Source organism: Papaver somniferum, chromosome 1 (genome assembly GCF_003573695.1).
Source record: "Papaver somniferum cultivar HN1 chromosome 1, ASM357369v1, whole genome shotgun sequence".
Taxonomy (NCBI): Eukaryota; Viridiplantae; Streptophyta; class Magnoliopsida; order Ranunculales; family Papaveraceae; genus Papaver; species Papaver somniferum.
Window position 1 is genome coordinate 243,489,617 of NC_039358.1, and position 25,063 is coordinate 243,514,679.

A 25,063-nucleotide genomic window follows, 5' to 3' on the forward strand; every position below is an offset into this window, starting at 1 on the left:
CCTTGGAAGCTTTGTTAGCCAGCACCTTGGGGTCAGCCTTCTTAGTAACTACATGACAAGCAAATGATATCAGTACCATAGCAGCTAGAACACTTCTCATACAAATGAACAAAACATGACATCCAAAAATCAAAAACCAATGGACACAGAATAGTCAAATCTATCTCATAACTGAATAAACTAGAGCAAGTATACAAAACTTAATAGTTCACCCTTACAGAGTTACAGACTCTACAAAAAGAAGGTAAAATTAAAAATGTCACAGTTAGATAGAAGTTTCATATTAGGTTACATATGCATATACCATCAAATTAACATGTGTAACTATAAGTCACACATCTAATTTGCATGTGTAACTAGTAGATACACAAGCATGTTATGTTTTGTTAGCTATTGCGGTAATTCTATTCTCTTACGATGATTGAAAAGGAATACACAGATGCATATCTTGAAGTTTACCTTCAACAAACTCGACGGTTTCAAATTTCAGTAACAATCTTGCTCAAACAAATAAGCTACATGTTCTGTGATTCTCATTACCTTAAGTCAATCTATACTTTTGTACCTTCGCAAAAGATAGTTTAATTCAATATAATCTTATAATGCTTGTCCATGAATGCAAGTTTCTGATTTTCAATTGCTAAGACATGAAGCAAAGTATATCTTTAGTGTTTCTGTTTTCAATTACTAGGACAACATTGACCAAATGAATTTTCAGAAAAATAAGGCTCTTAATAACTATATACATTGTTTACGTGTATGTGTGGATTGCAGGGAGTGGTGGTGTTGATAATGATACCAAAAAAGTGGTTAAGCAGATGAGGATGGTGTTGTCTAGTGAGCTTCAGGTAAACATGACTCCATAAAATTTGATTGTGATTGCCACATTTCTAGGTATCTATATATGTTGGCATATGGATGTCTAACTGCTAGTTATCCGAAACCTGTAACTAGCAGGATGTGTAACTAGCAGTTACACATTCTGGGATATAAAGTTTATGTTATGTATATTTCAAGTTCTTATGAAAAGGTATATCATGCATATTAGAATGACTAGACAACATTGTTCGGCAGTTGCTTTATGGCCAGCTTGTTCTCAGTAAAGGACCATCATTCAGTTTGGATGAGGATCTAGCAGTAACTACCAGGATGTGTAACTGCTAGTTACACATCCTGGGATATAAAGTTTATGTTATATATATTGCAAGTTATTATAAATACAACTATAACAAGCTTGGTAATACCCAAATTCCACCTTCGTAAATCTAATCAGATCCACGAAATCAATCAGTTCAGCTACAAAGTGAGATACCGATCAATATAGCTTCAATTTTCACATGTTTAATATTTAATTGATTCATACATCCTAATCTAAGTATACAAAAACACAGAAATCACATCCACTCAAACCTCGATAAGATCACAGACAAGCAAAACAAACTAAACATCTAGGAATTGACATCAACTTTACATACAAACCCCAATCAAGTGCATCGATCATGAAATTAACAGTAAAACGAATCATTATCCACCTCCAATAACATGCAACTAAGTCCACTAAAACCAGATCAGAAATTATTTCAAATCCAAACAAAATCAAACCAAATCTAGAACTTCAAGCTCAAAATTCAACCTCAAAAAACCTAGATCAACCACCAAACTACCAAACAAATCTACAAAATATCACAAAAAATCAGTAGTGAGATTCTTACGCTTTTCACCACCAAAGACATGATTAACAGGTTTCTTCCTTCCCAAGAGGCGATTAATAGCAGAATGAACACCTTTTGCTGATGAAGATTTAGGTACTGACTGAATGTTGAGCAGCACAAACCTCATATGAATGTTGTTTCCCAACATTAACGAAAATGTTGATATTTGGAGTCTAGGGTAGGAAAGTAATGTCTCAACAATAGGGGTAGAAAAGTGTATGCAATTGATTTTGTATCAAAACACCACCATTAACTAGCGGTTACACGAAGATAAGACCTTAGGTGTTTTGGAAGTAATGTCTCAACAATAGGGGTAGGAAAGTGTATGCAATTGATTTTGTTTGTTTAGCCACAACAGTCATAGTATAAAAGATCAAAGAAAGGCAGTTGATAACTTAACTTAGCATGCGTAATTATGAGTTATACATGCACCTGACTAGTGTAATTGAGAATTACACATCCATATATGACATGTGTATCCAGCAGTCAATGAAAACACATATGTAACTATAACTTAAACATTCAATTAACATGTGTAACTCCTAATTACACATGTGTATACGAAAGTTACACATGCAATTTGGATGTGTAGACGCAAGTTACACATGTTGTGCATCAAAATTCTAAGACTCATACACTTGCACAATAATTTCTAAGTATCAAGATATTCATACACATTAATGAAACAACACATAACATGTCATATTGCTATAAATTTGTACACAAAGTACATCTATTCATAAAAATGTTGAAAATAAAGCAAGTTATCTAAAATTAGAAAGAAGGAATCATCTTACTTACCACTGACTTTAGATCCTCCTCCAAAACTTCTCAAATACCACCACCTCTACCACTACAACCTCCTCATCTTCCACCAGAACCTGCATATCCACCACCAACACTATTGATGAACATTAGTACCCTCTACAGTTACGATGACGACAAGTAATCACCATCAACAACAAAAACAACAATATTCTAAACGCATACATAGATTTAAAACTTGTTGATTCAATTAAAAACGAGAGAAATCTTATTGATTTTCAGATCTTTTCCCATACGGCGATTTCATTTCTGCTGCTGTTGAAGATCTTCTTGATTCAATTGTTGAATTTGCACAAAAAGTAAGTAATTAGGGTTAAAACGACATTGAAGAAATTCGATTGATTCAAAAAAAAATCAGGTTCTTCTTCTTCTCAGATCTTAACAGAATCAATTAAAATAAAAATCAAAAATCTAATCAAACATTGAACTAATAACAGTAAGAATGATTAACCTAATCAAAAACCTAATCCGAAATGATTTCTGCTGCTTCGAATCAACTGAAACTTAGATTTGATTCAAAATCTTCAAAAAAACCCAATCGAACAAAAGAAAACCTAATCTGATGCATCTTGAAACCAACAAAAACCTATATTCAAATGAAATCCATTCAAAGATTGATTCGTATTGGTGATTAACTGATGATTACCTGCAAAATCGTCTCGTCTTCTTCTTCACAGATCTAAAATCGCATGAGCGGAGAGAGAAAAATAATGCAGAAGAGAGAGAAAAAGAAAAGAGAAATGAAAATATCTTCTGGGATTCCTCCTGTATAAATAGTAAAGGGTAGTTTTGTCATTATTAAAATTCGTAATAATTAATTATGGGCCAGATCTGAAGAAATATTGATATTCTGGGCCTAGTAGTATCATTTCATGAAAGTATGGACTTGACAGTGGATGATCCATTTGGTGGGGCTTCTATATGTTTGAACCCATATAGCAGGGGGTTATAGTATTTTTCACTTCTATAAAACCAATAATAGAATTGACTCATGAACATAAAGAGACACCATTGAGTCTTAGAATAAAAAAAAAAAGAAAACTAGTTATAACTTCAAAAACAATATGAAGCACATTTATTAAAGTAGACTCAACATTGATTCTAAAATAAAAACTCTTGATACCTGCCTGAGTGCAAATGCTCTGGATATCTCATTAGAGGGGGATGTTCTACAGCTCAACTGCTCAGTCTAGTTGCGGAAACAGGTGTTGGCAACAGAGGTAACACAAACGCCTTGATGAGTTGGGGAGAATTATTTGGAGTATTAGCAACCCTATCCTTTTTGGAATTTCCATTTTCGATATTGTAGGTACCTATATAATATGTTTTAGAGCTACAGAAGATTTCCAAGATCACAATATTTTGAGTTGTAGAATCAAAAGCTAAAGGCCGAAAGATATGGTCAGAAGTGTGCCTGAAAAGCCATGTATAACCGAAACAACGAATCCATCCATTGCTAGTCTCATCATCATCTTGCAGTACCCAAATGCTCGCCTGGCTTGTATCGTAATGGATACAAGCAATAGACCCTTCGAACTCTGTGAGACACTTTTCACCACCTGGTTTAACAACTTCCTGTCGATGATCGCAAATATCACCGCCAGTGTCTTCCGTCTTGCTGTTTTTGACGTCAAGAGCTAATATGCTATTACCTTGACGTCCTTCATTCCAATACAACACTCCACAAATTTCAATCATATTAAATTTTCTTTGTAAACATTCTGGCATACTAACAGCCTGATCAACCAAAACTTCATAACTACTCCACTTATCCAAATCAGAAGAGTATATCTCGATTTTGAAATTTCTTTTCCTTCTGCAAAATTGCGGGATGCGAACAACTTTGTAACCCATTCCAGAATACGTCGACGATGACTCACAAATCAAACCCAGGAAAACACTAACCTTATAACTAAGTACTTTGGGTAACATAACATATTGCTTCAAAAGTGGATTACATACATATAATTTTGTGTGATGATGCTTTGTAGTCGAACATAAAACCAAACCATTGTTTGAAACCGCTAAAATGTATAACTTAAATGGATGCACTTTTGTACTAATGAAATCCAGAGAAAGCATATTTGATACAGATTCCGAGTAAATATCTAATGATGAAGTCGTAACATAATCACTTACCGATAGAGTCATATCATATATGATTGTCATCCATGGATTAAAATCATTGATTTTCATCCATTCAGAAATGAAAATTGGATTCGACAGAATCGAACACCAGTGTTTAGAAACTAACCTCATTTGAAAGATTAATCTCCATGTAAGACTGAGGAAGATCTCAAACAGGATATCCCCATTTTCTATACAAGTAGAATCAGCAATCAAGCTCATTTTTTTCGCCATAGTTTTCTTCTCCTCTCTTCTTTGCCGACTTTCCCCCCTTCATTTTAGTTTAAAAATGTTAGGGTTTTAGCCGGACTTGTACTCCACTGTTACTACTCCAAATGGGCCGGGCCTCCTACGATCAAAAAATTCCTTGTAAAACCGCACTGAAAAGTGAAAAATACTAGAACCCCTACTATATGGGTTCAACCATATACAAGCCCCACAAAATGGATCTTACACCCTCAACTCCACACTTTCCGTTTTTGATATTTCTAGGCCCAGAAATATTTTTTTTGGGGCCTGGTTTTCAATTTTCCCGGATTGCTGACGTCATCAGGATTTTTAATAAAAGTAAAAATACCGAAATTAACCTTCCCTATTTATAGACGTTTTATACCTACCAGAAACTGAAAACCAAATCAGATTCAGCTCTTTCTTCTCTCCGCTCTCGTTCAGAAACAGAATTGGAGATTTTTCTTCAGACGAATTCGTGAATTTTGATAGTTTCATACTGATTTTCGTTAATTTGATAGGAAGAAAACGAGAAGAAGAACAACATAAACGAGAAGAAGAAGAAAACGAATTTTCTCTCAATTCGTTGAGGTGTATTCGTCTGCTTTTCAGATCTGACGAGATAGTGAAGCTGCATTGATGAACAACAAATAGGTTTGTTCGTTTTTAGCTTTTCTGTTGCTTGATTCACTAGTTTTCTCATCGATTTTTTGAATCTCGATCTTCTACTGATTACGATTTTTGTTCTGTTTCGAATTTGTTGAGTCTGAGAAGAGGAAGAAGACAGTTGGGAATACATAAATCAAAATAGGTACGAATTGTGATTTCGATTTAGTTTTCAAATTCAATTGATTTTGATTTTACCGTTTCGATCTATTTTTGTCACTTTTGATACTTACACATGTTTTTGTTGATGCTTACACATGTTTGTTTGATACTGAGAAGAGGAACAAAATAAACATTGTTTCAGAAGAAAGAAAACAACAAATCTAGGTAAGAATTTTATGTTGTTTTTGATTTCAGATCTGTTTTCAATTTTTTTTTTGAATTATTTTGTTGTTCTTTCATGTGCGATCTGTTAATTTGTTGTTTTACTTTTTGTTGATACTGAGAGAAGTATGAAGAAACAATTTTGTTTCAAAAAAACAACTTCAAATTGATTTGTATACATGTTGTTTTTTTTGTTACAGTATGTGTAACTTGAGGTTACACATATATATCATGTTGTATTTTAAGCATGCTTAAAGAAGATGCAGATGTTTTTTAGTTGCAGCATGTGTAAATTTATTTTACACATATATATCCTCTTTGTATTTTTAAGCATGTGTGAGGAAGATGCAGATGTTTTTTTAGTTACAACATGTGTAATTTTAGTTTACACATATATATCATGTTGTATTTTAAGAATGTGTAAGTTGAAGTTACATATATATGTCCTGTAACATGTTTTATTTGTAAACAATTGTATCATCTGTATCTTTTACTTATATTTAGCTTGCCGCATAGAATATACTTCTCACGAGGGGGCAACGCCCCCGAGTGAATTGCGTTCGTTTTCAAATTTTGATATTCTTATTGTGTATTTGATATTTTCAGGTTGTCATGGCTGTTGTTAGTTGCATTGCTGTTGTTCGCTACTTTTCTGATTTCATTACCCTGCGTGTTAATACTGATATCAAACTTGATGAGTTTAAGGAACAAGTTTGCAAGGAATGGAAGCAGTTTACTCCACTTGGTATTACTTTCTTCTTTCGAGAAAGTGGGAAAGATTTTCCGCTTGACTGTGATTTTTCTTTGCAAGCTCTTATATCTATCACAAATAGTAAACAGAAGACCAGTGTTGATATTTTCTTGCAAAATGTTCCTCGTGTGGCCTCTTCCTCTAGCTCTAGGGCAGATTCTTCTATTTATAATGGGTCTAGTAGTACGTCTTCGTCCACAAACAATCTTACTGTTGCAATGTATTTGGAAGATAAAAGTAAGCCAACGAAACCTTTGTTATCGGATGGTTGGCCCAAGGTTCTTGGTGATATTGGCCATGTGTTTGTTGAAGGAGTTAAGCAAGTCAGGGTTGCTTTTACCAAGTATCGTCTTCGCACTGGTTTCCAAATGATTGTAACTCACAATGAGCGTTCTAGGTTCACGGCTAAGTGTGCAGATGAAAAATGCGGCTGGAAATTCCATGCAGCTTCTATCGATGAAAGGAACGAAATGTTTCAGGTAGGTTTTCTTAGCATATGTTATGTTTTGTTTATATTATGTTATGTTTTCTAATGCTTAGCATATGTTATGTTTTGTTACAGTATGTGTAACTTTGGTTTACACATGATGTTTTTGGCACCATATTGTGTTTTGGTTGAGTTGTTTATATTTTGTATGAATCTCTTCAGGTCAGGTCTTATAACCCTGAGCACATTTGTGGTGCTGGTGGACGCAACTTGAACCAAACTTACTCCACCAGCTTCTTGTCTAGTTTGATTGAGGAAGAAGTTCGCAAAAATCCTCACAAGAAGCCCAAGCAAATTGCTCCTGATTTCCAGACCAACTATGGGATCAACATGGAGTACTACCAGGCATATAATGCTAGGGAAAAGGTTTATGATACGATTTATGGCGACGATGTCAAGTCCTACTCGCACTTGGTATGGTATATTGATGCTATAAGGGAAACCAACCCTGGTAGTGTGATAAAGTTTGAACGTGAAAATAAACAGTTCCAGCGGATTTTCATCGCATTTGCTGCATGCATCAAAGGGTACCGGTTTTGTCGTCCAATGGTATACTTGGATACTACTTTCCTGACTGGTACATTCAAAGGTTGCTTGATGGCAGCTACTGGGATCAATGGTGGTAAAGGTATGTTTTTTCTATGTGTTTTTTTTTTTATGAACAACTTCAGTTGACAAATAACTAACAGTTACACATGTGTAACTCTCAGTTACACATTACTTTACTCAGTGTGTAACTAAGAAAATAGCATCTGTAACCTTAAGTTAAATATTTGTTTTAGCATGTGTGAAACTTATTATTCTTTCGATTCTGCACAATTTTTTTGTAGGATTTTTCCCCCTTGCTTTTGCACTAGTCGATTCTGAGACGATCGACAACTGGGAGTGGTTTTTAAGGAATTTGAAAGAAGTTGTTGGTGATGGGAGGCCAATCACCTTCCTTTCGGATCGCCATGAAGGACTCTTGCAAGGTGTTCCACTTGTTTATCCAGATGGGTTCCACAGCTTCTGCTACTATCACCTGTAGCATCTGTAGCTAGCATCTGTGCTTGCTTCACATCCTGTACATGCACCTGTAGCTAGCTAATTTTGAGTGTTTTATGATTTGTATGTGCAACTAACTGATTTTTGATTTGTTTTTTGTTTTCTTCCAGGTGGCGCGTATATGGTTTTCCTTGTGCTCATGCTCTTGCAGCCATACGCAAGATTAAACGTGAGGCTATTGATTTCATTTCACCGTATTTTACAAGCGACTATTTTAGGAAGACTTATATGCATGCCATCCAACCGATTCCCAACTACAACAGGCCTGTTGAATATCATCCAGATGACACCGTCAACCCACCTACCGTGAAGAAGCATCCAGGTAGACCACCAGGGAAAAGGATTATAAGTAAACACGAGAAGAAGGTGAAGAGGAAAGTTCATTGCAGCAACTGCAAGGAAACAGGTCACAACAAGGCAGGTTGCAGGAATCCTCGGAAGTTCACACCCCACTAGCTTGAGCCTAACAAAATTCATTTCTGCAACTAATGATTTGATTGTTATTTATCTTTGATTATTTGTTTTTTTAATTTTCTTCATGTTGGTTTTCATGGACCAAACGCTTTTATTTTTCTTCAACGTTGATTATGTGTAAGGATGATTCATTCAGATTTTGTCAGTTCACAGTTGAAATGCGTTTTATTCTATTTTTGATTTATTGTATACGTCTGATCAGTGGTCAAATGCTTTCTGTAACTTTTGTTTACACTCAAATATATGGATATGTAACCGGAAGTTACACTGCTGTGATTGCATGTGTAACATTAGCTTACACATGATAAATGTTGGTGTAACTTTATTTTGATTTATTGGACAATCCGATCAATGGCTTGTGTAACTTCAGTTTACACTCAAATATATGGATGTGTAACATTAGCTTACACATGATAAATGTATATGTAAACTCAGGTTACACTTTCTGCATCAAATTAAGATGTGTAGTTACTTAACCTGTTGCATACTTTCTGAAACCTGTACAACACAGCAGTAGTAGTTCTAACAAGATAAAAAAATTTAATTCAAAGAATTTCAACCCAAAAATATTTTGCAAAACTAAGAACTGCTAAAATCTACTAACTGACGAAATTTAAAAGTTTCTAACAACATATTTTCCAAGTCTAACATTTGTTTGTGGCTAACAACATATTTGCGAGTATAGAATTTTTTCTAATCCTAATGACTGCTTTACACATCTCTAGATGGATCCGAAAGAATCTTGTATAGCATGCTTCCTCTCATGCGGTTCAGCTTGTCAGTCCACCATAGCATCCTAGTTGAGGTTAATTTTTTGTCAAGTGGTTTATTCTTCATCCTGATCTTCATGTAATTGCATACACATGGAAGACAGTCAGGAATTGTACCTTGTGGGGGCGCATTGAGATTCTTGGCATTTTCATTCATCCCAAGAGCAAAAGGACAGCGTAGTCTGAGTTCTGTAGTAATTGCAAATGCATATTTCTTGGCTTGAAGAAGGTGTTCACCCTTGAGTTCCTTAACGTTTGACGAGTTCATGTAGGACCAAGGATTAGAGCTCCTCAAGTCATACTCCAGCAGTGTGTAGTGTGTGTTGTTGTTGCACATTGGGGCGAAAAGTCTGACTGCATCGTTCTTGTACTTGACATACTCCTTCGCAAGCTTCGGAATCCAAAATTTCTTGAATTCTTCGTAATCCTTCAAGTAAGAGATCTGCAAAAACCATTTGGAATGTCAAACTCACATTTTTAATCAAAAGTTACAAATGAACAAGTGATTATGTAAACAGAAGTTACACACAGGGCCTTGGGTTTTACACTGGAAAAAAAATCTTGAGTATGTTATCATAATCTTACCACATATACTACACATTATAAATGCAATAAGATTTTAAATATATTGAAGTACTTACGTATGCTTTTGGCGACAGGAATATCGCTTTGTCATATTTGCTGTTAGAGTTCATCTTTGTCTTCAATCTGCTAATGTAGAAGTCGATGAATTCTGACTCCAAATAGGATTCTTTCTTTGTAAGCTGTAGCATTAGTTCTCCAGATATATCAAACATCTGGTTACCATCTTCGTCGCATTCTATCCAAGCAATGTCTCTGCATTACAAAGAAGTAAACTATTATCAATCAAGATAACAGAATCAAGTAGTAAAATACAACAATCAATAACAGAATCAAGCCTACTTGGAGTCAAGCTACTTACGTTTTCGGATGAGTATTGAAATATTCAAGCACTTTATTCTTTTTCTCGCCTTCCAGCCTTTCGATAACTTCTGAACCTTTCACATCGTTTCTCATTGTTCCATCATCTTCTTCAGCAACCTCAGCCATTCTATCTTCTTCTACTTCTGGAACTGCGGCCATTTCTTCTTCATTAGCTTTCTTCTTAATCCTCTTTGAATTTCTTTGATATTGTTTCAGATCTTGTGTTGGGATTTTTCTATTCCTCAGCACACGTTGTTGTATTAATGATGGTTGCCTTTCTCTTATTGTATTTGCAGCTTCCTTTAGTAACTCTCCTGCAGGTTTTGGAGTTTTTTCTAATCCAAGGCTAAAAACGTTTTCCTGCGTTGTAGCTGCACAAACAAATATAGGCAGAATCTCAGTAAAATTAGCACATGTATGTAACTTAAAGTTACACAAGCCAAAATAATAATGTATTGTATGTAACCTCAAGCTACACATGCCTTTTACAATGTGTAACTTGAAGTTACACTTCCATTACAAACAAAACATAGAACGGAAGAGTGGTTACCAGTTGAGGTAGGTTCTGCATTCTCCGTCACTGCGGGTCCATTTTCAGTTTTGTTAATGTTGCTGACGATCTCATCTATCATTTCACTCACTTCAACATTCGTCATATCATCAGGGTTAGCTCCTAGTTGGACCAAACTGTAGGTCTGAGCATTGTCAGGCTGTGTTTGCGGTGTTGTAGCAGTTATCACCATGGAGTCCTCAAACTGTGTTGAAGCAGAACTGTCATCAAAAGTTCCAGGTGTATCCTCATTGACTTTTGCAGCTACATCATCACCTGCCCCATCCACAACTCCACCATCTGCAGCTTTCTTCTGTGCCTCATCCGTAACAGGTGTCTCTTCAACATCTTTCTTCTGCTCCTCATCAACATTATTTGTAGGAGTGGGCTTTTGCTTTGCGACAGGCTTTTTCTTTGGTGGAGTCTTGCAAGTTGTCACACTCTTCATACTCGAACTATATGTCCTGAGTGGTCTTTTGTGCCCCTCTGCAGCAGTTTGAGCTTGCAGAATTGTTGGCGTATTTCCAGCTGCAAGGCTCATACATGGAACTGCACAAGTATTGAAACGAGAATTAGGATGATGATGATGATGTTAAATTTTTTTAATAAAATTTCAAGAAGAATATATCATGTGTAATCGACTGGCTTGGATAACTAATATGTGTAACTTCATGTTTCACATGAATATGGCATGGATACCTAGTGTAACATGGAGTTACACATGCATCTAACTAGTGTAACCAGAAGTTACACATGCATGTGGCATGTGTAACTAGGGATTACACATCCATATGATCAGTTTACTCAACATTTATTAAGTATAATCAAGTTAAACAAGCAAGTTAAAAATGAACAAGTAAAATATGAAATTAAAAAGGTTCAAAGACCTTAGTGTCAACTAATTGGGTACCTCTATCAAGTTAAAGAAGCATATTAAAAATGAACAACTACTTACATTCTTCATGGAAGGAAGTTTCCGCGTCATCTTTCTCTTTCTCTTGCTCAGTACTTCCATCTCCTTGTTGCTCTGTCTCAACTAATTGTAACTCTTCTTCTTCATGCTCAGTAGCTCCATGCTCAGTACCTCCATGTACATCATCTTCATGTTGCATAAACTCTTCCTGGGTCACTTTGTAAGGATCAATACCCATTGCTTGCATAATTTGGCAACTAAATTTGTGAACCTTGAATTCCGCTGTTCCTGAAAGGTCCCCTTCTGATATCCCTTCTCTTGCAATTGCATACACTGCTTTAAGCATTGCTTGCTTTTCTTGCAGTTGCTCTTTCAGATGGCTATTCTCAATAGTTTGCGCTTTCAGCCAACTTTGCAGGTCGTCCTTGCTGGGTACCACGGTTGATATACCCAGCTGCTTCTCAAGCTGTGAAAACTCAGCCACAAAGCTAGGAGTTGGATGCAATTAACAGATGGAGAGGTTAAAAAGAGATTGCAAAAAACAGTTGAACATTCTAAATATACATTTTTCGGTTGTATGTGTAACTTAAAGTTACATAAGCACATTTTATATGTGTAACCTATAGTTACATAAGCACATTAGATATATCTAATGTAAAGTGGATATGTGTAACTAAAGGTTACACATATATCTAATGTAAAGTGGATATACATATAAAATGTGTAACCTATAGTTACATAAGCACAGGATATATATACAAACAGGATATATATGTTACATAACCTATAGTTGCATTCACTTGTGTTATCTTTTGCATGTGTAAGTATAAATTACACAAGCACATTTAAATGTGTAACTTATAGCTACACATGACAATTTTGATTACATCAAAGTTTTATCTAAATTACATTACCATAAATTTACAAAACCTAAACCAACTGACATATAACACTTACCGAAAACTGTGTCATGTCTGTTTTTCAAATGTAATCAGAAATCTGGTATATATCCCATCTCCCAACCCTCGGGATATCTTCCTCGTGGTTCTCAACTTTCGGGATTAATCCTGCTGGCGTGTGTTCAGCAAACAATAACTGCAACATATAAATTTTAATTAGTCGATTGAACAAAAATATCCATCACGTAACACTAAAACTGCTGGAATAGAAATTACACACAAGCTTTTTACCAGTAGGTATTGCACACAAGCCTTCACATTTGACAAACAACTAAGATTAGTATGAATCTCTTCAAACAAGTGCTCGTGTATTAAATCAGGCCACGACACCTTGAGCACCGTATCATAAGTTTCAACGATACTAAGATATTTCGCGTTCACTCCATTGGCATTTTTGTCGCCAAAAAACAATACACAGCAAAGATAAAGACCTATCAGGCAAACTAGATCCTTTTCATCAACTTTCTTTCTTTTCCCACTTTTTCTCCTTTTTGCCATAAGTTGTTTTATCTTCTCTAAAATGTTCGTCTTAGTCACCGTCGTCTGATGCTTTGTAGATTTGATATCGGTGAAGTATTTGCTGTATAAAACATTGTCAGTCAAATCACTAGGACAATAGTACTTTAACAGCTTCTGACCCTTTCTGCTTCCAATCCTCTGCATGCAAAATATACCAGCCAGCTTTGCCGGTGTAGACTCTATAATCTTATCATCAGCAAACCTGAATGAACATGGTGTCTCACAATCCATGTCAAAGCAGTTCAAGAGCTTCAAGACGCCGTGTTTGTTGGTAGTTATCTGTCTTGTTGTAGTTGGTACAGTTGTATCATAGTCATCGTAATACATCATTACGAGTTCTCCGTAAGCAGCTCTCCTAAGATATCTTTGAGCCCTATCAGTCAGTCCTATAGGCTTTATCACCTTTACTAAATCCTTTACTGCATTCAACGACTGCCTTAGGTTTCCTGTACACATCACACACAAAAATAGCATGAGTCAGTATGTTGTGTACTTATCAAATACACTCGTTTTTAACTACAAAATGAAAATCATGTTACAAACTATGTGTATTTGCCAAGTACACAAACTGAATCATTCTATTCTGTGTTGTGTAACCTTAACTTACATGCATATGAAGGTTATGTTATTATGCATGTGTAACTTAAGGTTACACAGTCAATTGGCAAGTCAGTGATTAGATTTTCAATGTGTATCTTATAGTTACCTTTTGCTTTGCGACAGGCTTTTTCTTTGGTGGAGTCTTGCAAGTTGTCACACTCTTCATACTCGAACTATATGTCCTGAGTGGTCTTTTGTGCCCCTCTGCAGCAGTTTGAGCTTGCAGAATTGTTGGCGTATTTCCAGCTGCAAGGCTCATACATGGAACTGCACAAGTATTGAAACGAGAATTAGGATGATGATGATGATGTTAAATTTTTTTAATAAAATTTCAAGAAGAATATATCATGTGTAATCGACTGGCTTGGATAACTAATATGTGTAACTTCATGTTTCACATGAATATGGCATGGATACCTAGTGTAACATGGAGTTACACATGCATCTAACTAGTGTAACCAGAAGTTACACATGCATGTGGCATGTGTAACTAGGGATTACACATCCATATGATCAGTTTACTCAACATTTATTAAGTATAATCAAGTTAAACAAGCAAGTTAAAAATGAACAAGTAAAATATGAAATTAAAAAGGTTCAAAGACCTTAGTGTCAACTAATTGGGTACCTCTATCAAGTTAAAGAAGCATATTAAAAATGAACAACTACTTACATTCTTCATGGAAGGAAGTTTCCGCGTCATCTTTCTCTTTCTCTTGCTCAGTACTTCCATCTCCTTGTTGCTCTGTCTCAACTAATTGTAACTCTTCTTCTTCATGCTCAGTAGCTCCATGCTCAGTACCTCCATGTACATCATCTTCATGTTGCATAAACTCTTCCTGGGTCACTTTGTAAGGATCAATACCCATTGCTTGCATAATTTGGCAACTAAATTTGTGAACCTTGAATTCCGCTGTTCCTGAAAGGTCCCCTTCTGATATCCCTTCTCTTGCAATTGCATACACTGCTTTAAGCATTGCTTGCTTTTCTTGCAGTTGCTCTTTCAGATGGCTATTCTCAATAGTTTGCGCTTTCAGCCAACTTTGCAGGTCGTCCTTGCTGGGTACCACGGTTGATATACCCAGCTGCTTCTCAAGCTGTGAAAACTCAGCCACAAAGCTAGGAGTTGGATGCAATTAACAGATGGAGAGGTTAAAAAGAGATTGCAAAAAACAGTTGAACATTCTAAATATACATTTTTCGGTTGTATGTGTAACTTAAAGTTACATAAGCACATTTTATATGTGTAACCTATAGTTACATAAGCACATTAGATATATCTAATGTAAAGTGGATATGTGTAACTAAAGGTTACACATATATCTAATGTAAAGTGGATATACATATAAAATGTGTAACCTATAGTTACATAAGCACAGGATATATATACAAACAGGATATATATGTTACATAACCTATAGTTGCATTCACTTGTGTTATCTTTTGCATGTGTAAGTATAAATTACACAAGCACATTTAAATGTGTAACTTATAGCTACACATGACAATTTTGATTACATCAAAGTTTTATCTAAATTACATTACCATAAATTTACAAAACCTAAACCAACTGACATATAACACTTACCGAAAACTGTGTCATGTCTGTTTTTCAAATGTAATCAGAAATCTGGTATATATCCCATCTCCCAACCCTCGGGATATCTTCCTCGTGGTTCTCAACTTTCGGGATTAATCCTGCTGGCGTGTGTTCAGCAAACAATAACTGCAACATATAAATTTTAATTAGTCGATTGAACAAAAATATCCATCACGTAACACTAAAACTGCTGGAATAGAAATTACACACAAGCTTTTTACCAGTAGGTATTGCACACAAGCCTTCACATTTGACAAACAACTAAGATTAGTATGAATCTCTTCAAACAAGTGCTCGTGTATTAAATCAGGCCACGACACCTTGAGCACCGTATCATAAGTTTCAACGATACTAAGATATTTCGCGTTCACTCCATTGGCATTTTTGTCGCCAAAAAACAATACACAGCAAAGATAAAGACCTATCAGGCAAACTAGATCCTTTTCATCAACTTTCTTTCTTTTCCCACTTTTTCTCCTTTTTGCCATAAGTTGTTTTATCTTCTCTAAAATGTTCGTCTTAGTCACCGTCGTCTGATGCTTTGTAGATTTGATATCGGTGAAGTATTTGCTGTATAAAACATTGTCAGTCAAATCACTAGGACAATAGTACTTTAACAGCTTCTGACCCTTTCTGCTTCCAATCCTCTGCATGCAAAATATACCAGCCAGCTTTGCCGGTGTAGACTCTATAATCTTATCATCAGCAAACCTGAATGAACATGGTGTCTCACAATCCATGTCAAAGCAGTTCAAGAGCTTCAAGACGCCGTGTTTGTTGGTAGTTATCTGTCTTGTTGTAGTTGGTACAGTTGTATCATAGTCATCGTAATACATCATTACGAGTTCTCCGTAAGCAGCTCTCCTAAGATATCTTTGAGCCCTATCAGTCAGTCCTATAGGCTTTATCACCTTTACTAAATCCTTTACTGCATTCAACGACTGCCTTAGGTTTCCTGTACACATCACACACAAAAATAGCATGAGTCAGTATGTTGTGTACTTATCAAATACACTCGTTTTTAACTACAAAATGAAAATCATGTTACAAACTATGTGTATTTGCCAAGTACACAAACTGAATCATTCTATTCTGTGTTGTGTAACCTTAACTTACATGCATATGAAGGTTATGTTATTATGCATGTGTAACTTAAGGTTACACAGTCAATTGGCAAGTCAGTGATTAGATTTTCAATGTGTATCTTATAGTTACACAACCACTTTGCAAGTCATTGGTAACATCTTGAATGTGTAACTCACAGTTAAGATGTGCAACTACAAGTTACACAGCCACTTCTGCAAGGCTCATTTGTATGTGTAACTACAAGTTACACACTCAATATACAAACCACAACATAGTGGTGAGATTTTGAATGTGTAACTTAAAGTTACACAGGCCCTTGTTTGCGTAGTTATACATTCAAAAGCATCACTTACATTAGAAACTTTTAAATTTCTTCAGTTAGTAGATTTTAACTACAAGTTACACACTCAATTCTAGACATTCTACAAGGTGTAACTTTAACTTACACATGCATATTAATGAGTAACTTCAATTTACACAACCAATTTTCTATGTGTAACTACAAGTTACACATCCTAAACACAACCAATTTTTTATGTGCAACTACTAGTTACACATCCCTAGGCAAGTCAGTGGTGACAGGCTCACCTGGTATGTGTAACTATAAGTTACACAATCAATATACAAACCACAACACAGTCAGTGGTTACATTTTGAGTGTGTAACTTATAGTTACACATGTCCTTGTCTGTGTAATTACATATTCACAAGCGTTATATGAGAAATAAACATGAGACCATGACAACAATAGTTTTCACAACTTAGTACCTGTAATTGTATCATCTTTTCTAGGGGGATTCATTTTTCCTTTCACCATTTTTATTCCAAAAGAAATTTGATTCTGAATCTGCAGTTGATGTAGTAATAAAATCAAGTTAGTTGATTGCAATTCAACTTAGAGTTTCTAGGGTTTTCAAACAGTAACATCTCAGAAATGAAATCCACTAAATCAATCAGTTATATCACATCCATGACTTACCTTTGTTTCTATTTAATCAGTTATTTCATGGATTTTATGCACAAACGATTGTTCTCCTTCTCCGATCTGTAAAATTATCAGTCAGAATGAGTTATGTTTGTTGTAATCTTATTACAAACCCTAGTTCAGATTTCGACCCACGAATCAGTAACAACAGGAATCAAAACTAACAGCTTCAAATCAAAACTTACCTAGTGATTAATCGTCGGAGTATTTCATCAACAGGAAAGTAACAACGGCGAATAATGAAACTGAATCTGAAACTGTTTCTTTTGATTTTTTTTGGTTTTTGAATCTGAAACTTTTTCGATCTGTTTCTCTGATTTAGGGGTTAGCAAATGATGAATAGTTTTTGATCTCGATCTTTGTTTTGGAACAGATTTCAGGAAGATTTCTTGATTTTTTCGGTTTTTTTCTAGATTTCTTTCTGTTTCAGGTGAGTGAGATTTGTTTTCTCTCTCCTTGGAAATGAAATAATGGCGTCTGAACGAGAGAAAGGTAGGTGACGTCTCTTATATACTTGAGGCTAATTTAGTCTTTTCGCTTTTATTAAATTTATTTTTTAATTCAGGGCCTACTAATAAAACTCTTTTATCTAGGGGCCTCATATTATGGGTTATCCATGGGTTGGGCCTGAGCCTAATTTTCCCCACTGAAAAGTGGTCATACATTTTCTTAGTTATTTTATCAAACAGTTGGCAGACAGACTCCTATCCAAACATTACATGATAAAAACAATAAAATGGGCATGTGAAGATTTGATTTCAAACACAAGAAATTAAGATCAACACCAAAAATCAAATTATAGGATTTGGGTTTTTGAACAAGAAGAAGAAGACACTCACATGGATGGAAATTGGAACGAGTATACAGCCAAGTCAACTGGGTGTGTGTAATTGAGTTTAAATGGAAAGTATAGTCATAGGGCTGGGGTGGAAATAGTACCTTTAGGGGTAATAATGGAAATATTTTTCTCAGCAAATGAGCTGATTACTGCCCCGTACCCTCAGTTCTCCATCACTCAAGAACACACAAACATCCAATTGAATCAATGGTAATGCCTTAGATTGGGAACATATTTGGGTTTAGATGTATTAATTTCATCAGGAGTTTTAAACGTATGATTTGCTTTGCCAGGTAAGCCTTCTTTTTTCTTCTGATTACTGACTTCAATATCATTCTTGGTTTTAATCTGAATCCTTGCACAAAAGCTCGAGTAAGTGCCTAGCAACCGGCAATAGTAGCAAAATTATGACGTCCCGAGTACTATATCAAAACATTACTATCTGTACACCTAAACCTCTACCAGAAGGAAAGAGCAAAATCAAACCCACAAAGGAAGGGTGCTTGACTGCCTGTACGTAAAAGGGGAGCCGTGATCTGCATTCGGAAGCTCCAAACTGCATAACCCACGCTGTTAGGAACCACAATACCAGTCCAAGACTATATAGCACACTTTTATTTGCCAAAGAGATATTATTTTCTGTTGGAGGCTTGCAGTGCATCAGGACAAGCAGCTTCTAGCTCGATAAAAAAAAGCTTCTCTTAAGAAACCAACATTTCAATTTGCACGATTGTTCCAGGAAGACCAGCTGACTGAATCCAAACACTGGAACGACAGTGCAACTGACCAAATTAGCAAAACAAGAATTGTGTTATTGGGTCCTCTTACTACTCCAATGAATCAATGTCATTTGCAGAAGATCCCAACATTAATCTACAAACCCCTCGCGCCGATAAAGCAATCTCCATTCATGTACCTGCAAACAAGATCTAATGTCAAGCCAGGCGAAAAATGCACATAAAACTCGTACATCAATCCATGCTCATTTAACGACTAAACTTAGATGTGTTGGGAAGTCCATGGGGAAAATCTAGGCATGCCATGATGTGATAATTTATCAAAATTTACTCAACAAGCAGATGATTTATCATGCATTTCCCTAGTGCTAGAAATACTTTGCTACCAAAACCCAGAAGATAAGAACCTCCAACTAGCTGTTGAAGGTTGTACAAACTGGGAATGATTTACCAACACTGATACAGGACACAACAGATGAAGAAGGAACACAATAACTAATGAGAATGGGTAAAGATTCATCCTGCTCAGCTAAAAATTATATATCAATGCATCATATTTTCATGTGTACGGGACAGGGATTATCATTACACGCATACAAGATTCTTACTGTCGAGGGCTTTGGTAATACTATATATCATCATTACATGCATGTATACAAGAGAGAGATTTAACTACCCCTTCACGAATATTAAGCATATATTTGAAATCTACACCCTTGTAAAATATTTCCCTAAAAGATAGTCCAAAGGGCAAAAACTCAATAAAAACTTTCTTCCATCTTTCCTTACTCAAGGATTCTGAATGGAAGGGTAACGTACAGTAGTAATACAAGTGATTAGCCTTATACTGTGGCTGAAAGTATAAAATTGGTGTTTCTAAACTTTGCCTGGTTTGAGAGAATTCAGCAACTACAAGTTTACAATACACATAGACAGAATATAAAAGAAGACAAAGAAGTTACTAAAGTTGGTGGCATCCTTCATCCGCTGCTGCAGCATTTGATGCCCTGTATCGGCCATCTTTTCCATTTCCTATCATCAAACTGATCCCAAATTTTTAACTATTCATCACAATTTTAAAAGAAGCCATAAAACCCAGTAATCATCAATCAAAGAAAAACTCAGACCATGATTCTTTTTTGAACTAGAAATAAAGGAAAAGTGAGAGAAATTGTACTACTAAGACAAGTTCGCAAATGTTACCCTGAAAAATCCCACAGAAAGCTCGAACGTTAAGTGAAAGATGTGGTGAGAGATGACATGCAGCACCCGGAGGTAGTATTGAATGTGTGCATCCGAGTTCTCCCAATGTCCTTGAAACATAAAACCCACGCAGATAATCAAATAATATGAATATTAGAAAATTAGGGTGTTAGAAAACCTAAAACTTGAAATTTATGGCTTTTAGTTGTTCAGAAGTTTCACCTTGGATTAGCGAAGGAGAACCGCCGAGCCCGAGGGAGAGATGTAGGTAGTGGTGACGGACGAAGGCGAGGAAGTGTTGGTGAAGAGCGAACAGAAGAAGCTCTTGCTGTTGATAATAATGACCTCGATAGAGATCCTGCAGAACGCCATGTCATCTCTTTCTCTCTCTGTAATCTGTATGTCTTTCAAGAGGTCAATGGATGAGAACAACTGAAGTACCATTTGATGCACAGCTTTATATGAATGAAAATGTAATAACCTTGTTGCTGTTTTTTATCAGAAAATATATGCATTGCTACAAATATAGGCCCTGCTTGGAAGCAGGGAGAACTCGCATTCTGCTATATGCAATTTTGCAGCGGTTGAGTTATGTAGAGACAATGCTCTCGAGCTGCTTGGTAAAGTTGGAAATTTGTCACACAGGAGGAAAAAAAAAAAAAAAACCTATCCTAGCTAGTTCAAGATTATGTCAAATTTAATTGTCATGGACGAAAAGAAACTGGTCACAGAAATCATTTAAAATTACACTACAACGACCTTCTTCCAGTTAACATAGTGACTTACTATGATAAACACAATAAGAAACTAAAATTAGAGAAAGAAGAAATTAACAGAAACAAGAAATTAACCATTTCTGCAGCATTTCTATAACCAATAATAGAATTGACAGAAACACTTAACAGAAACAAGAAATTAACAGAAACAAGAAATTTACCATTTCTGCAGCATTTCTATAACCAATAATAGAATTGACTCATGAACAAAAAAAGACACCCTCAGTTCACCAACATCAGTTCCGGTAGTAGATTGTTCAGTTGCTGCATCAGAAAATTGATCATCACAAAAATTATAATCAGGTGCACCTAAACAGTAATCTCGGTGCATTGTTGGGTCATTGGATTTAACAGGGATGATAAACATGTGAAACAACAGAGGAAACTAAGTCTATAGACTAATCATCAATAAGCATATAACAAATCAAGATCCATATCTAATTTAAGTGTTAGCTGATGTATGTATGTTGAATAAGAAAGTGAGGAAAAAGAGTAAACTAAGTCTATAGACTAATCATCAATAAACTATTGGTAGTTGAAGTGTAGAAATGTCGCATAAATCTTCACATTTCTTCAAACAGTTGGAACCATATTAAGAGCATTCAAATTAGGGCGATCACGAAACTTCTCACCGATGCCACAGGACATGAAAAATTATGTATCTATTTTTTAGTTGGGACTATAATTTTTAATAGAACTGATGTTGGTGAACTGCATCAGTAGTACTGCCCCGTCTAAGACAAAACCCTCAGTTCTCCCTCACTCAAGAACACAAAATTCCAATTGAATCAATCATGACGCATATTATTAGTTCATGATAATGCCTTATGGTCTCGCCAATGCGCCCTTCGTTACGCCGTGCAGAGAGCGAAATTCTGCTATGGGAAAATGTCGTTCTCTTAATTTCCTTATGAGACATTACCTTTATTACATTGCATTTTGTTCACTGACTCATAGTTCAATTTTCTGTTAAAGCAAATCTCAGTTTCCTGTTTTGAGCGAGGTTGGGCTTAAAGAACAAATTCCAGTTCTCTGTTTTGTAAAATGCAAATACAAACACTAGCTGAGACAAGAATGCATACAAACGATGATTTCTTTTCAGGTTAAGCTTCAATCAACATTGAAAAATTCCAACTACTAATTCTCAACTATGTCTAGTTGCTCGACATCACTTTTGGCTAAAATATGGTCTGGCTTGCAGGTGCTATCAATAGTACCAAAGGGGCCAAGGGAGCAAGATTTTAGATATATTGGAAGAGATGGTCTAGACTCTAGTAGTTCTCTGCAATAAGATACCATTTCCGTAGCATTTATATAATCCAACATTTTGTTGCCAAGAAAATAAGAATTTTAACAGTTTCATAAATATGTTCGAAACCGAAACGAAATATCATCCTTCATAAACTGGGGACTGCTGCTTTTTTTAGTGTTTCCTGTGCTTAGACCATTTCATCCTAGGCCATTACTCAGATAAAGAAAGCTTCTGGAAAATGCACCACTTACATCTATGAAGTAAAATGAGTTTCAGATACCGAAATGTTTCTACTCTGGCTATTACGAGCATACACTACTACAACATGTTTAGATACAAAGTTCATTACCTCTGACATTTCCCCGCTGTGTGGACTGTTTCAATCATCTATGATCCCTGTGGCAGAACACATTAGATGGTGGAATTACACCTCTCATGCAGAAGAAAATTTTTGTGAAATACGCAATATTGAACGGACACAAGATATTTGAGAGCTAAAATCCAGGGGCACATGAGGGAAGCAATAAGTTAAAGATACCAACGGCAACATATGAATTTAAACTGCAAATCATGATGGTAGGAATCTAAACGTAAAAAGCATTAATATGTCCACGTCTTGCATCTGTATAAAACATCAGGAGTTTCCTGTCTAGGTCATACCTTTACCAGTTTGATGCTCTTTACGCCTGTATTGACCCCACAGCTTAGAAACACTGACTAAAGTCCACATGTATCCTCCGATCATCAATCAAAGCATTATCCATCTGCATCACAGTTTTGAAACACATGAGGAATGAAACACGGTAAAAAATATCACCATTATCAAAGCCAAAAGATGGGTTAAAGCTAGTGTAAATAACAGGACTACAGGGGGGGAAGATGAAGAAGCTCTTCAACTTACCTTAAAATAAGCTTGTTCACAGGCCTCATTTGTTTCGAATTCTGAATCATAAAGCAGATGAAGTTGGTTAAACTTAGTATAAGATGCTGAGCTCATTTGTAAAGTTAAAATATATGCAGCACGCATGAACTAGGAACAATGAAGGAAACAATATTAATTAGTCTTATTAAGTAACGAAGGGAAATACTCACCAAAGTTAAATTGGAGTGGCTAATAAAGAAGGATTGCACACTTACTTCTCATTTCCACCGCGCTGGGTATTCCCGTCTTTTAGAACATACTTTGGAGTTTCTGCTTTCACAGAAGGGTCTCCAGTGCAATCTTTGGCCATGTGATCAAGCGAACCACATTTGAAACAACCTCTCCCTGTACCAGAACACATCAAATGATGAAATTACATCTCTCATGCAGAAGAAGAAGAAAAAATGTGAATTTTATATAGGAATATGCAATATTGAGTGAGAGTTAAAATCCGGGGGCACATGAACAGCAACATATGAAACAATTTAAACTGCAAATCATGATGGTGGGAATCTATACGTAAAAAGACTTAACATATCCATGTCTTGCATCTGTATAAACATCTGTATCATACCTTTACCAGTTTGATGCTCTTTACGCCTGTATTGACCCCACAGCTTAGAAACACTCTGACTAAAGTCCACATGTATCCTCCGATCATCAATCAAAGCATTATCCATCTGCATTAAAGTTTTGTAATGCATGAGATATGAAACACGGCCAAAAAAATCACCATTATCAAAAAGCCAAAAGATGGGCTAAACATAGTTTAAAGTAACAGGATTACAGGAATCAACATACCTTAAAATAGTCTTGCTCGCAGGCCTCATTTGTTTCGAATTCTGAACCATCAGCCAGAAGAAGTTGGTTAAACCTCATAGCAGGTGTGCAATATAATATAAGAAGGTATAAAATAGGAGATGATGGGATGTCCCTAGTGATTTATACATGTGGATGCTGAGGTCATTTTTAAAGTGAAAGTATATGCGAGTTGATTAAGACTACTCACCGATAAAAGCATAGTTTAAGCTGTCACCAGTTTTAAAATCACGGATCACCTCAGCACTGTAAAATTAAAGTATTATTAGTATAACATCAAGGAAATCTTAGTCAACGTGATAAAAATGTTCAAATAAAGACATGCCTCTGGGTACTCACGATACTACAGTTCCAAAGCGTGAAAAGATTGTATTCAAATCCTCATCCTGCATTAACACGAAAAGAGAATATCAAGGAATTAGCTATGATGTTGCAACTCTGAAAATACAATTCCAAGCAATAAACAAGGAAGGAGGATTTCAGCCAAGTCATAACGAGGACTCACTTCAGTAACTGGACTAAGCTTGCATACGAATAAAACGTTTTCTGGAGGTTTCATATCAGCATCAAGAATGTCGCCAATCAGTAAAACATGGCACATGTAAACAACTGTTTCATAGAATTGGATCAAATAACACAAGTAACTGAATAAGAGAAATAAATCTGGATCATACACTCTCAAGAACCACAGCACTGGAATGCGCCTCCTTTTGCCGAATAACCTCCTCAAGCTGTCCTGCTCCCAGTTGTTCTTCCATAGGCACCCAATCATCTTCGAGTCGCACATCGTCATCAATCTGAAAAAGTAAAGGAAAAAGGGACATTAATAAGATGGAATCTGATTACTAAATAAAGTTGAAACAATAGCAAAACCCATCCATAGTAATGTATGCTTGAGAAATATACGTAAACCTGATCTCATTACATATAGTCTGTTAATGTCTAAGTTTA

The 25,063-nt window shown here is 35.8% G+C and overlaps 8 protein-coding genes across 14 annotated transcripts in view; all 8 read right to left on the minus strand.

Moving 5' to 3' along the window:
* LOC113339712 (60S ribosomal protein L23A-like) overlaps nucleotides 1-2,826 on the minus strand; it is an 8,310-nt gene extending 5,484 nt beyond the window's left edge. Inside the window, exon 1 of one of the 2 annotated variants that reach the window (XR_003355099.1) lies at nucleotides 2,514-2,826. Coding sequence is in view for 1 of the 2 variants with exons in the window: in XM_026584946.1 (XP_026440731.1) it covers nucleotides 1,713-1,839 (127 nt within the window). In the remaining variant the exon portion in view is untranslated. Of the gene's footprint in view, nucleotides 1-1,712; nucleotides 1,841-2,513 lie in introns of those variants that run through there. The other variant, XM_026584946.1, reaches the window with a different exon arrangement.
* An 843-nt stretch (nucleotides 2,827-3,669) lies between these two features.
* On the minus strand, nucleotides 3,670-18,426 carry LOC113322536. 2 transcript variants are annotated; one of them, XM_026570654.1, is made up of 3 exons: nucleotides 18,405-18,426; nucleotides 4,792-5,013; nucleotides 3,670-4,350 (listed from the first exon to the last, which is right to left on the minus strand). In XM_026570654.1, the coding sequence occupies exons 2-3, from the start codon at nucleotides 4,896-4,898 to the stop codon at nucleotides 3,714-3,716; spliced, it is 744 nt and encodes a 247-aa protein (XP_026426439.1). In that variant the 5' UTR covers nucleotides 4,899-5,013; nucleotides 18,405-18,426; the 3' UTR covers nucleotides 3,670-3,713. The 2 variants fall into 2 exon arrangements, with proteins under 2 accessions (XP_026426439.1, XP_026426431.1); XM_026570646.1 differs by having other exon boundaries at nucleotides 3,670-4,353.
* LOC113322551 lies at nucleotides 9,257-10,387 on the minus strand. Its single transcript, XM_026570662.1, has 3 exons — nucleotides 10,352-10,387; nucleotides 10,050-10,245; nucleotides 9,257-9,850 (listed from the first exon to the last, which is right to left on the minus strand). Exons 2-3 carry the CDS (start codon nucleotides 10,203-10,205, stop codon nucleotides 9,350-9,352), a joined length of 657 nt encoding a protein of 218 aa, XP_026426447.1. The 5' UTR covers nucleotides 10,206-10,245; nucleotides 10,352-10,387; the 3' UTR covers nucleotides 9,257-9,349.
* LOC113275193 lies at nucleotides 12,798-13,595 on the minus strand. The gene is made up of 2 exons (XM_026524642.1): nucleotides 13,007-13,595; nucleotides 12,798-12,911 (listed from the first exon to the last, which is right to left on the minus strand). Exons 1-2 carry the CDS (start codon nucleotides 13,523-13,525, stop codon nucleotides 12,798-12,800), a joined length of 633 nt encoding a protein of 210 aa, XP_026380427.1. The 5' UTR covers nucleotides 13,526-13,595.
* LOC113275202 lies at nucleotides 14,025-15,497 on the minus strand. Its single transcript, XM_026524650.1, has 3 exons — nucleotides 15,466-15,497; nucleotides 14,568-15,013; nucleotides 14,025-14,076 (listed from the first exon to the last, which is right to left on the minus strand). Coding segments are annotated over exons 1-3 (480 nt in total). The 3' UTR covers nucleotides 14,025-14,074.
* LOC113275207 lies at nucleotides 15,507-18,140 on the minus strand. Its single transcript, XM_026524663.1, has 5 exons — nucleotides 17,751-18,140; nucleotides 17,560-17,625; nucleotides 17,349-17,427; nucleotides 15,716-16,449; nucleotides 15,507-15,620 (listed from the first exon to the last, which is right to left on the minus strand). The coding sequence occupies exons 3-5, from the start codon at nucleotides 17,395-17,397 to the stop codon at nucleotides 15,507-15,509; spliced, it is 897 nt and encodes a 298-aa protein (XP_026380448.1). The 5' UTR covers nucleotides 17,398-17,427; nucleotides 17,560-17,625; nucleotides 17,751-18,140.
* LOC113322562 lies at nucleotides 18,417-23,932 on the minus strand. Of its 5 annotated transcripts, none has more exons than XM_026570682.1 (9): nucleotides 23,464-23,565; nucleotides 23,273-23,313; nucleotides 23,032-23,135; nucleotides 22,721-22,767; nucleotides 21,281-21,383; nucleotides 20,566-20,747; nucleotides 20,344-20,453; nucleotides 20,103-20,172; nucleotides 18,417-19,319 (listed from the first exon to the last, which is right to left on the minus strand). In XM_026570682.1, coding segments are annotated over exons 5-9 (366 nt in total). In that variant the 5' UTR covers nucleotides 21,284-21,383; nucleotides 22,721-22,767; nucleotides 23,032-23,135; nucleotides 23,273-23,313; nucleotides 23,464-23,565; the 3' UTR covers nucleotides 18,417-19,318. The 5 variants fall into 5 exon arrangements, with proteins under 5 accessions (XP_026426467.1, XP_026426484.1, XP_026426458.1 ...); XM_026570699.1 differs by having other exon boundaries at nucleotides 20,566-20,739; nucleotides 23,464-23,562; XM_026570673.1 differs by lacking the exon at nucleotides 21,281-21,383 and having other exon boundaries at nucleotides 20,566-20,739.
* Nucleotides 23,505-24,936, minus strand: LOC113275217 (peptidyl-prolyl cis-trans isomerase CYP59-like). Its single transcript, XM_026524674.1, has 7 exons — nucleotides 24,789-24,936; nucleotides 24,618-24,721; nucleotides 24,452-24,498; nucleotides 24,303-24,358; nucleotides 24,095-24,135; nucleotides 23,868-24,051; nucleotides 23,505-23,638 (listed from the first exon to the last, which is right to left on the minus strand). The coding sequence occupies exons 1-7, from the start codon at nucleotides 24,934-24,936 to the stop codon at nucleotides 23,505-23,507; spliced, it is 714 nt and encodes a 237-aa protein (XP_026380459.1).
* Nucleotides 24,937-25,063: the final 127 nt, after the last annotated feature.

Bases quoted from the DNA above. Each gene is read 5' to 3' on its own strand.
- LOC113275207 (XM_026524663.1), bottom strand. From the start codon at position 17,397: ATGGTGAAAGGAAAAATGAATCCCCCTAGAAAAGATGATACAATTACA. The intron at 16,450-17,348 runs GTACTAAGTTGT...TGATGTGTACAG, and splicing joins AAAAGATGATACAATTACAG to GAAACCTAAGGCAGTCGTTG. The intron at 15,621-15,715 runs GTAAAAAGCTTG...TATATGTTGCAG, and splicing joins CTTGTGTGCAATACCTACTG to TTATTGTTTGCTGAACACAC.
- LOC113275202 (XM_026524650.1), bottom strand. From the start codon at position 15,497: ATGACACAGTTTTCGGTAAGTGTTATATGTCA. The intron at 15,014-15,465 runs GTTGGTTTAGGT...TCCAACTCCTAG, and splicing joins TCGGTAAGTGTTATATGTCA to CTTTGTGGCTGAGTTTTCAC.
- LOC113322562 (XM_026570673.1), bottom strand. From the start codon at position 22,758: ATGATTGAAACAGTCCACACAGCGGGGAAATGTCAGAG. The intron at 20,740-22,720 runs GTAATGAACTTT...AAAGACATACAG, and splicing joins ACAGCGGGGAAATGTCAGAG to ATTACAGAGAGAGAAAGAGA. The intron at 20,173-20,343 runs GTAACATTTGCG...GTTTGATGATAG, and splicing joins TTTCTGTGGGATTTTTCAGG to GAAATGGAAAAGATGGCCGA.
- LOC113275217 (XM_026524674.1), bottom strand. From the start codon at position 24,936: ATGTCCCTTTTTCCTTTACTTTTTCAGATTGATGACGATGTGCGACTC. The intron at 24,499-24,617 runs GTGAGTCCTCGT...GTGTTAATGCAG, and splicing joins AGCTTAGTCCAGTTACTGAA to GATGAGGATTTGAATACAAT. The intron at 24,052-24,094 runs GTATGTTGATTC...AACTATGTTTAG, and splicing joins GCGAGCAAGACTATTTTAAG to CCCATCTTTTGGCTTTTTGA.
- LOC113275193 (XM_026524642.1), bottom strand. From the start codon at position 13,525: ATGGATTGTGAGACACCATGTTCATTCAGGTTTGCTGATGATAAGATT. The intron at 12,912-13,006 runs GTAAAAAGCTTG...TATATGTTGCAG, and splicing joins CTTGTGTGCAATACCTACTG to TTATTGTTTGCTGAACACAC.
- LOC113322551 (XM_026570662.1), bottom strand. From the start codon at position 10,205: ATGTTTGATATATCTGGAGAACTAATGCTACAGCTTACAAAGAAAGAA. The intron at 9,851-10,049 runs GTAAGTACTTCA...TGGTTTTTGCAG, and splicing joins TCCTGTCGCCAAAAGCATAC to ATCTCTTACTTGAAGGATTA.
- LOC113322536 (XM_026570646.1), bottom strand. From the start codon at position 4,898: ATGGCGAAAAAAATGAGCTTGATTGCTGATTCTACTTGTATAGAAAAT. The intron at 4,354-4,791 runs GTTAGTTTCTAA...GCAATTTTGCAG, and splicing joins AGATTAATCTTTCAAATGAG to AAGGAAAAGAAATTTCAAAA.